General features: G+C 48.0%; 1 protein-coding gene across 3 annotated transcripts in view; it reads left to right on the top strand.

Moving 5' to 3' along the window:
* Sytl3 (synaptotagmin like 3) overlaps nt 1-11335 on the top strand; it is a 66767-nt gene that overhangs the window by 30818 nt on the left and 24614 nt on the right. For all 3 annotated transcript variants that reach the window (XM_042702063.1, XM_042702062.1, XM_042702064.1), the window contains 2 exons: nt 2509-2633; nt 3704-3838. In XM_042702063.1, coding sequence (XP_042557997.1) covers nt 2509-2633; nt 3704-3838 — 260 coding nt within the window. The remainder of the gene's footprint in view (nt 1-2508; nt 2634-3703; nt 3839-11335) is intronic.

Genomic DNA, 11335 nt, shown 5'->3' with positions numbered 1-11335 from the left:
GCCTAAACAAAATAGTGTTTTAATGTAGTGATATTCTTAATTATCTGAACTTTAGGCATTAATTTTGTGTAATTTTTTCTGCATATACATATAATTTTTTCTAGGGAGATCTATTTTAAGATGGATCAGTAACATTTATGTAATTATCATATCAATAAAAGCCCTACGGGGAAATATAAACATATATATACAAATATGCTATATATACATATATATGCTATGTATACATATGTGATATATAAATAATAAAAAGCAGCCAGGGATCCTGGGCACCCATTTCTCCTCTCCGAGCTTCTGTTTCTCACCCTTTTCCCTGCAGGTGTCTGTGGATGGTCTCATTGCTGTATTGGCTCTGAGACAATCTCAAGGTTTGATTTTAATTAGTCGTCTGTATTCTATTCAAGCCCTGTCACAAGAGGACAATTGAAATCCAAGCCCCGCTCTTCTGCTAAGCAGCAGCAGTGAGTGCCTGTCCGGTCTCTCAGCAGGGGGTGTGGCTTGGGCCTGTCTGTCACAGTGTCCTCCATCCACCCCTCCCTCCCTGCGGTCCCTGTCAGGGTCGTGGCCCATGTCAGGGTCATGCAGCGCAGCTGGCTCTTTCCCACCACAGCCTGGTTCCAGTCCGAGTTTCTCTGCATCTTCCTAGATGCTCAGCCCCGCCTCCAATCCAAGTCACTGTGTGACTTTCCCACTTGCATGAATACTGTGGAGCCAGTGCCTTGGAGTCATCCCACCCTGAGATCCCTCAGCCCCAGAGATCAGTCAGAAAGGCAGGGGACACTGGGGTCACACTGCGCACTGCCTTCCTGGGCCCGTGGCCCTGAACACACACAGGGGTGCACGAAGGTGCACTTAAGGGATAGCCTGCAGCCTCTTCTGCACATCTGCCCAGTACCTGTGTGGACAGCTAGCGCTCAGCCATGGGTGGAACGTGGCTGGAGATCTCCAGAAGCAGAGCGGCATCTCCGTCAGGCAAGGGAAGTCAACTGAAGCCTGGGAGCTGTGCTCCAGAGGCAGGGGCGGCACGTGCCGCCCGGGAGGGGCACGAGGCCCTGCACTAGTGCTAGTTTCAGTTTCCTCAGGTTTTGAGTAAGTCTTCTATTTTCTTGCGTGGGGAAGCGGGGGTGGGGAGGACTGGCGGAGAGGGTCTTAGGCCATTCCAGGACCAGTGATCCTCGTGCAGGAAGGTCTTGGTCTCCCAGGATTGAGAGAGCTGGCCAAGAATGGCCGCGGCTGGCTGCAGATGGCGCCCAGGGCAGTGAGGAAGAAGACAGGCGATTGCAGCCCCACACGTGTAGGAGAGGCAGCAGAGAGGGCCTCAGCAGAGCAAGAGGACATTGTTGTTTTGTGTGTTGTGTTTGTGTGCTCGTCCTGTTGCTGGTGCAGGGCCTGGGTGCTGTCCCTGAGCTTTTTCACTCGAGGCTGGCATTCTGCCACTTGAGCCACAACTCTACTTCTGGCTTTTTGGCGGTTAATTGGACATAAGAATCTCATGGACTTTCCTGCCCAGGCTGGCTTTGAACCACAATCCTCAGATCTCAGCCTCCTGAGTGTCTAGGATGACCACTGTGAGCCACCTGTGCCCAGTGACATTGCTTCTTAACGAGCCAACTTACTTTCTGTTCCTTTCTCTCTCTCTCTCCCTAATTGTACCCAGACACACGTCTGCATGTCAGAACCAAAATTACTTAGGAAAGTTCTCCCTGGTCCTTTAGCTATGAACTTGAATAGGGGCCAGATGGGCACAGGCCTTGGAGTAGGCCCTGAGTAGATGTGTCAGGGATGCTGTCTCCCCCAGAGTCAGAAACGAGAGCCCATCACAGCCTGTCTAAGCCTGGCGGAGGCTGAAGACAGATGTGAGTCCTTTCTAGCTGCTGTCAGAGAAAGATTCCGGAGAGGTTTCTGGATGACGGCCGTGAGGGGCAGGGCTGTGTGACTGTCGGGGGAAGCACGTCAGGGATTCGTAGGAGGAGGCGCACAGCCCCGCTGCCAGGCTGGGCAGGCCCAAGAGCTCACAATCGCACAGAGGTTCGTGTGGCAGTGTCTCAGCCAGACACAGGGCTGGCCTGGAGCCTCCGTCCCTCACGGAAGCCTCTCAGCACGCGGGCCTTGGGATCCCTGAGGTCTCGCAGCCAGATGTGGTGCTTTCGCTGGGCTCTGGTGGCTCACACTCATAATCCTATCAGGAGGATGAGATATGAGGATCAGGGTTCAAAGCGAACCTGAACAGGAAAATCCGTGAGACCTTTTATTTCCCATTAAACCCACAAAAGGCTGGAAGTAGAGATGTGGCGCAAAGGGTAGATCTCTAACCTGAAGTTAAAAAGTTGATTAAAAGCACGAGACCCTGTGTGGTCTCCTTGTCCCACAGGGGACCCGCACCCTGAGCCTGCGCCGCCTGGTCCTGCCAGCCACGGGGCCCGCGGGTGGCGGGGAATTCAGAAGAGGGCTCCCCTTGGTCTCAGCCGTGCTCAGCTCCCAGCTATCACCCCCTTATTTGCCTTCTAGAACTCTCCAAGTCCCAGAACGATGTGACTTCTGAGAAGCACCTTCTAGCCACGTGCCCCAGGCCAGATGTGAGCCAGACGGAGAGACGGAGCCAGTCAGACACGGCCGTCAATGTCACCTCCAGGGTACCCCAAGTCCTCTGGTGCCTCTGCCCTGACCACCTTTGTGTCTTTCCAGAGCCTTCCAGACTGTTTCCTCTGTAGATGTCCTTTTCCTTTCATAGAAACACCTTAACAGTCACTTATTCTGAGGCCCATGGAAAAGAGGGTGAGAATTCAAAGTGGCCAGTCTAGACAGGTGTCATGGTTACTCTGGTCAGCTGCCAGGACCTCTGCAGCCCCCAGCAGCCGTGGGCTCCACTCAAGATGACCAGACTGTCCTTTAGGCGAGGTGTGAGAGAGCCCAAGCCTTGCTGCACCTGTGCACACGCTCTGCAGTAAGTAGCGAGTCTCATCTCCGTCCTCTGCCCGCCTCCTGAGCCAGGCCCGGCCGGACACAGCACCAGGCTCCTGAAAGAACCCGATGAGATGAGTCGGTGCAGCCGAGGAGCTGAGTTTCATTTTATTTCAATTAATGTAAATTTGAGTTCAAATCATCCCACACGGCCGGTAGTTGGAAAGCCCAGGGGTACACACAACAGCAGTGCGGACTCTTAGCCAAGTAAATTTTGATTTTCCTCCCATTTTTATGAGCATTTTAGAGCTGAGAGGAAATGGCCATTATCATGGTGAAGGCTAAAATATGATCATTAAGACTTTTATGAATAGATAGTTAATCTAACCCATCATGTTCTTGAATATAAGTTTGGTTGATGTCTGCCTCCAAGCCCTAGGGGTGTGTGGGTTCACATCTCCCTTTCTACATGTCAGTGCCTGCTGGGGTCACCTTTTTTTTTTGTTTTTGCCGGTTGTGAGGCTTAAACTCTGGGCATTGTCCCTCAGCTCTTCAGCTCAAGGTGAGCACTCTACCACTTCAGCCACAGCACCACTTCCGGTTTTCTGGTGGTTTATTGGAGATAAGAGTCTCACAGACTTTCCTGCCCGGGCTGGCTTTGAACTGTGATCCTCAGTTCTCAGCCTCCTGAGTAGCTAGGATGACAGGCGTGAGCCACCAGCGCCCGGCTAGAGTTGCCATATTGGAGCGAAGTCAGATGGGGAAGTAGACTGTAATAGAAATTCTGCTCTTTCCTCTGCAGAAGGCCAGTGCACCAGCTATTCTGAAACCTTTCCATCAAGAAGATCTGAAACACTCGACCAGCCCTGTTTTGAAGCAGGAGACTCCTCCCTCGAGTCCAACACCCAACACTTTATTTTCTGGAGGCTTGAGACACGTGAGTCTTGTCCTAATAGTCCTGACATGGGTCGTGTGGCCATGAGGATATCAGATGGGCTGGGGGTACAGCTCAGCATTAGGGCATCAGCCTCGAATCCAGAGCCCTGCGTCTCACTCCCAGCATTCAGAGCAAAACTAGCCAAACCAGAAACATAAAACTTGGTTGAAAGGCAAGGACAGGGATAGACAGTTGCCTTGTGAGAGAAATTAGGACACGACAGTAGAACTTAGACATGGTATTTCTGGAGAAAGCCTCACTGTACTTCAAGGCTGGTTTTGACACACTTTATTGTGAACAGTTTTTCATGGCTCTGTGTGTTCTTCTCAAGATCGATCGATCTATCTATCTATCTATCTATCTATCTATCTATCTATCTATCGATCGATCGTTGGTTGTGGGGCTTAAACTCAGGGCTGTCCCTGAACCTCTTTGTGGTTAAAGCTAGCACTCTACTACTTGAGCCACAGCACCACTTCTGGTTTTTAAGTGGTTAATTGGAGATAAGAGTCTCACGGGGACTTTTCTGCCTGGGCTGGCTTCGAACTGGGAATCTCAGATCTCAGCCTCCTGAGTAGCTGGCGCCTAGCTTATTGTTAGTTTTTAAAATTCCTTTAAATAGTCGTATCAAGGAGTTTTAATTCAACACACATGTTTGTAAGTACAATGCATCTTGCTCCACGTTACTACTCCATCATTCTTCCCTATTTTTCCCAGCCCTAACCATACCTTCAAGTCACATGGCTTTATTTTCACCTATGTACATTGAATATAATGACTGCATTTTCCCACCTTTCCCCTCTCCATTCGTCACCATTATTATTTGGAAGGATAGCTGTGGTTCCAGGTAGCTCCCAGTTTTCTGCTTTTGTGACATGGGAGGCATGGAGCTTTGCGTGTGTTAAAAGGGAATGACCTTGCAACCTTCAGCTCACGGTCAAGCAGAACCCAGCCTGCCCAGGGGCTGCTTTTGCCTGGGTTTGACTTTCCTTCAAACCCAGAGAGCCCCTGGCTCACAGAAGGCAGCCAGGCTGAGTTCAGGGCCGTTCTTCCAGGCCGGACTCTGGGTCGGCTCCGTATTTTCAGTGTGCTCCAAGATCCTGTGCTGGCTCTGGGTGGAGGGGACTGGAACTACTGCAGGGTCCTGCTGCGGGAATTGGGAGTTACCTCAGGAGGAAGGCAGCTGACAGGAGTGAGCCCTGCTCTCCTCCTGTCCTCCGAGGGCAGAGCCCTTCCTCTCCCACCGCCCAGAACCGTGGACTTAAGAGAGCCCAAAGGCGCGGCCGGAAGAGCAGAGGCCCCTCCAGCTCAGCCACTGACGGGTGATGCCGCTGGGTGTGTTTCCAGCCAGCGGCCTGACCTCTGTTTGTCACCGCAGCGCTTCCTGGAAGCTCTGGGATTCTGGGAGTCAACCCAGATGAGCCCCGCTGTGCACCTTCACCCCTCTCCCCAACCACTGTGCTCCCAGGAGCCAGGCACACAGCCTGATCCTCAGCCCTGCCATCCACATGCTGGGGCTCAGGTCTATCCTTCTCCGTCACCAGTCCACAGCTTCTCCAGCCTTTGCAAACACCCCTCGTCCACAAGGAACTTTCCTTTCTTACTGCAGCCAGCAAAGGGAGCAGGAGAGAAAGGGAAAATGGCAGGTTGGAATTCCTTATCCTCCTAATTCCAAAATTGACCTTGAGGCTGTCTAAGAGTGTGGGGCCCTTTTGTCCCTCCACATGTAGAATTCCCAGGCAGGGCAAGTGGGAGCAGAGGCAAAGCTTCTTTGAACGTGGAAGGAGACAGGGGAAGTGAGGGAAGAAAGCCTCTCAGCTACTGCTGAGTGGTACAGGCTCCCAACCAGCTCTCCAAGCAGGGAGGGCTGCCATCTGAGGGCTTGTCCACATGCTTGGGGGGAGGGGAAGAGAACGGGGAACAGGAGGGTGAAGAGGAGGAGGAAGAAAGGAGGAGAAGAAAGAAGAAGAGGGGGAGGAAGAGGAGGAAAAGGAGGAAGAGAATCAACAGGCTCTTCAGTGTAAGAGAGTGAGAAGCGGGGCCCACTTATAGTGCTTACGGGAGGGGTCCCCCTCCTTTGGGGGGGTCTCAGGTTCTGGCATCTGGTTGGGTCACTGCCCACCTCACCACATGGGGAGGGTCCCCTGCCCCTGTGTGGGTCTGCTCTAGGGTCATGGGGGCTCATCCCACTTCCCCAGGGTGTTGAGGAAGGGGAGGGCGGTGGTCTCCGCAGGCTCAGAGCTCCCAGGGTTCCCAGGGGCATCACCTCCACTGGGTCAGCCTCTCCCGACCTGCCTCATCTCTGCCCTTTCGCCTCTCCCTCCACCTTTGTTCCCATCCACTTTCCTTTCTGAGCATTGGATCCTGTCCTCGCTTGCTCTCTTGGTGCCTTATTCTCTTGCCTTTCCTCTCGCGTCTCATATATTCAGCCTTTACTCAGCTGAATCCTTCTCTCGGCCTCAAACACGTGAAAGTCTCTCTTGTTATAATTATCTTTAAGTAGTTGTACAAAGGAGTTGCCATTTAACAAAGCAGTTTATGAATATAATTATCTTCTCATCCATCCCATCCCCACCTCTTCCCTCCCTCTTCTTAATTTTGTAGGATATACATTGGATTCTTTTTTTTTTTTTTTTGTTGGTTGTGGATCTTGAACTCTGGGCCTGGGCGCTGACCCACTAAGCTCTTCAGTTCAAGGCAAGTGCTCTACCACTTGAGCCACAGTGCCATTTCCGATTTTCTGGTGGTTAATTGGAGATAAGAGTCTCATGGAGTTTCTTGCCCAGGCTGGCTTTGAACCGTGATCCTCAGATCTCAGCCTCCTGAGTAGCTAGGATTACAGGCGTGAGCCACTGGTGCCTGGCTACATTGGATTCTTGACTGCATCCCCCTGCCCCAGCTCTTCTCTTCATTTGTCCATCTCTTTCCCCTAGATCTCACCTCACCCCCTTTCAAATACCCATTTCCTGGTGTTTTATTTTGCTGAACTTTGATTTTGCCTAAGGAATTCCATTATTTGAGATCTCTTGAATCTACTGTATGTCAGTTAATGTACTTGTAAATGTTTGCATACCTCTCAACACACTTACTTATAAGTTAATAGGGTAAATCTGGCTCCCACACATAAGAACTCAACACACTTACTTATAAGTTGACAGGGTAGATCCGGCTTCCACACATAAGAACTCAACACACTTACTTATAAGTTGACAGGGTAAATCCAGCTTCCACACAAGGGAGAACACATATTCTTTATCTCTCTGGGCCTACTTTACCTAATATAACTTTTCCAGGTCTTTCCATTTCTTTACAAATGGTACAGTATCATTTCTAATGGATGAATAAAATTCCATTGTGTATACATACCACATTTTCTAGATCCATTTATCCACAGAAGGGCATCGAGGCAGATCCCATAGCCTGACTGTGATGAATAGTACTGCAATGAACATGGTTGTACTGGTGGCTTTATTGTATCCTGGTTTCTAATATTTTGGATAACTGTCCATTCTTCCCCAGCTACCTTTTTTCCCCTTCCTTCTTTGGCCAAACTTTCCAGAGTCCTTTGTCACTTGTCATACCTTTGTTTTTTCTTCCATTCATATATCAGCCCACCCTGCTGATGGGGGTCTCACCCCTTCACCCTCCACCAGTGACCTTCACATCACAGAGTCCAGTCATGACTTTTGACCTCCTTTCACCTGACCTTTTCCCAGCATCCAACACTGCTGACCTCTCATCCCTTCAGAATCTACTCTTTTTCTTCCTATTTTCAAGGTTGCCTTTGTTTTTGTCCCTACTTCTCTAGCTGGATTTTTGTCTAGCAAGATCCATCTCGTCCATTAGACTAAACTCCAGGGGATTAGGGACTGGGAGTTTCTGCTTTCCATGTTTCCTCCAACACCTTGTTCAGTGTCTGGTTCCTAGGAAGTCTTCTAGAAATGTTTATGAAGTTAATAAATGAGCACTTAAAGTATCTTGATTTAAAATAATGTAGAGATGATGGCATGAAGGATTGAGCTTCCTTGTACCTAGAGGGTCAATGTTATTAAGTCATGAGTCTTGGATGGTTGTCCTAACCCTCTGTAACTTCAGCCAAGTGACTTAACCCACTGAGTTCTAGTTTCCTTATCTGTCAGTGTGGGGAGTAACAAAGTTAGCCTCTCATTTTCAGTTTGTGGAACTCAAGTACCATCATGTACATACATGTTATCATCAATACGAATACTATTAATAATGATAGTAGTGGCTACTACAGGTGGCTAACACCTGTAATCCTCTCTACTCAGCAGGCTGAGACCTGAGGATTGTGGTTTGAAGTCAGCTCAGGCAGGAAAGTCCATGAAACTCTTATCAACTATTCAGAAAAAGCCGAAAATGGTGCTGTGACTCAAAGTATTAAGAATGCTAGCCTTGAGTGAAAGAAGCTCAGGGACAGGGCTGAGGCCCTGAGGTCAAGCCCCAGGACTGGCGAAATGAACAAACAAACAAGAAAAACAACAAACCGATAGTAGTTACCTCCTTAAAATGCTTCTGGGTCAGGTAGGCAATGTGCTCAGAATTTCATCTACATTATTGTTTTAATCCATGTAACAACCCTGAGACTTGTTTTATGTCCTTGTGGCAATTTTTTTTTTTGTTAGAGTGCCTATAAGTCTTCATTTGCTGTGAGGAATATTTTATAATGAGCATGAAGTCAGGTGTGTTGTATTATTTAAAGTCAATTATACCTTTACTAACAAATTTATCTGTTTTACTTATAAGAAGAGTATATAAAAATGACTATTTGTCAGTTTTTCCTATATTTATGCTTCGTTCATGCTTTCAAGTGGGTTGACTCCTTTATCATTATGAAATACTTGTATTTTTAAAGTAATTTCTGATATATTTTGGGTTAAATCTGTCTTACCTACTTGCTTTCTACTTTTCGTGTTACCTATTTTTTTCCTGATCTATGGTCTGCCTCCATTCCCTCTTCCAGTGATTGCTTTGGGATTTGTCAGATCTTTCTGGTTTTTGCCACTTCTCTTGAGCAGTAGGTAGTATGTCTTCTTCTGTCAAAGGTAATGTATCTTCCCCCCACTCTGCCATTAATATTTCTCTGCCTTTGATTTTTTTTGGGGGGGGGAGTCCGGTCGTGGGGCCTGAACTCTGGGCCTGGGTGCTGTCCCTCAGCTCTTCAGCTCAAAGCTAGTGCTCTACCACTTGAGCCACACTTCCAGCTTTTGAACCACTTCCGGCTTTTTTCTTTTTTCTTACATGGTGCTGAGGAATTGAACCCAGGGCCTCATGCATGCAAAGCAAGCGCTCTACCACTGAGCCACCTTCCCAGCCCCTGCCTTTGATTTTCTGTAATTTTACTCTGATGGCCTATGTGTCATTCCATGTTATAAAAATGTTTTTCACTCTTCAACCTGAGGTTTATTGTCATTGTTAGTTTTTGCAAAATTCTTAGCTCTGATCTCTTTAAATACATCACTGCCCCATTTTTATTCTTTATGATTTTTCAAATGTATATTATACTTTTTCTTTATGTACAGTATATTTTTCACACTTTTCTATTCACCTTGTTTTCTCACTTAGATATTTTCTGTGTATTTTCTTTTCACTCTAAGGTTTTTTTGGGGGAAGGGTGTCAGTCGTGGGGCTTGAACTCTGGGCCTGGACACTGTCCCTTAGCTCTTTAGCTCTTCAGCTCGAGAAGAGTGCTCTACCACTTCAGCCACAGTGCCACTTCTGGTTTTCTGGTGGTTTATTGAAGGTAAGAATCTCACGGACTTTCCTGCCCAGGCTGGCTTTGAATCCTGATCCTCAGATCTCAGCTTCCTTAGTACCTAGGATTACAGGCGTGAGCCACCAGTGCCCAGCTTCACTCTAGGTATTTTCTTTTTTTCTTTTTTTTTTTTGGGTCCGGTCGTGGGGCCTGAACTCTGAGCTTGGGCACTGTCCCTCAGCTCTTCAGCTCAAGGCTAGTGCTCTACCACTTGAGCCACAGTGCCACTTCCGGCTTTTTTCTTATGTGGTGCTGAGGAATCGAACCCAGGGCCTTGAGCATGCAAGGCAAGCGCTCTACCACTGAGACACCTTCCCAGCCCCCACTCTAGGTATTTTCTATTGACTTATCTTCCTGTGTTCAAATCAGCTATGTATGATCCTAAATTAATTTGTAGAGTTCTTCATTTCACCAACTTCAATATTTATTTATTTATTTGTGGTGGTCCTGAAGCTTGAACTCAGCATTGAGGTGCTGTTCCTAGTTCTCTACCAGTTCTGGGGTGTGTGTGTGTGTGTGTGCGTGCATGTGTGAGCGTGCATGTGTGAGCGTGCACTTAATTGGAATGAAGAGTCTTGTGGACTTGCCTGCCTGGCTCCTTGCACAAATGCCTGTGGGAGAAGGTGCTCAGAGCACCAGAAGGACCTCGATTGCTTTTCTTCTCGTTAGCATCTTGGACCCTAGCATTCTGGTTGTCTTGGTAGCTCCACAATGTCTTGGAGCACTTTGGTTGTTTAATTCAACTTTCAACTTATTCTTGGCAGAGAAGTTGGTAGAACACAGTTCAATGTGAAGTCCCAAGATGAGTGCTTTGTGTTGTTTTGCTCTGCTTTTTTGGTCAGCCTCTTTAATCATACCTCCACTTCCTGCTTTTTACAATTTAATAGGAGATAAAATGTCTCATGGATTTGTCTGTCAGGCCAGAGTTTCTCAGATCTCGGCCTCCTGAGTAGTTGTGCCTGGCTGAGTGCTGTTTTAATGATGGGAATTCTTCGGATCTCCATTCATCCCCCTCATTATCCTCCCCTCCCCGCCCCCACAGCTTACTTCTGCCAATCACGTGCCTACCTTCCTCATTCATGCTGTCTCAGCTTCCTGTGTGGTTTTCACTGTGTACACATTTTTAAAGCAGTCATATGTCATTGGCAGATGACAATTTTCAGAACCAGCAGTTAACTGGGTGTGGGGTGGCTGGCTGCATTCAGGTTCTAGGATTTCTGAGGAGTTGTTGGTCTGGTTTTGCCTCTCTGTCTCTCTGCCTCTCTCTTTCTCTCCCTCTTCTCTCTCTCTCCCTCCCCCCTCTCTTTCTCTTGCTCATTCTCTCTGCCTCTCTTTCTCTTTATCTCTGCCTCTCTCTCTCTCTGCCTCTCTCTCTCTCTTTAGCAGTTCTGAAACTTGGCCAGAGACTTTCTCAGCTTCTTCCCTTGGTGTTTTGTAGTGTGGCAGGTCTAGTTAGGAATTTGAAACCAATTAGGCTTCTCTGTTCTGTAAAATCAGCACTGAGATTGATCTCATGCAAATGGTATCAGTTGTGAGAGCAAATTTAATAGTGATAAGGTGGTTTATTTTATCCTTCAGCACAGACATCTGGTGTTACTCATCTCTACCCATCCTCGAAGCTCGAAGGGCCTCGGTTTACGATGGCAGTTTCCTTGTTTTATTTTTAGGTACCCATAAAAATTGAAACACAATTTAGTGTGACCTCTGCACACATCACAAGCCTC

The sequence above is a fragment of the Dipodomys spectabilis genome, unplaced genomic scaffold (assembly GCF_019054845.1).
Source record: "Dipodomys spectabilis isolate Male_0828 unplaced genomic scaffold, ASM1905484v1 ptg000302l, whole genome shotgun sequence".
NCBI classification, from domain to species: domain Eukaryota; kingdom Metazoa; phylum Chordata; class Mammalia; order Rodentia; family Heteromyidae; genus Dipodomys; species Dipodomys spectabilis.
The sequence above is the reverse complement of the archived record's forward strand: the minus strand, read 5'-3'. Positions and strand labels throughout refer to the sequence as shown.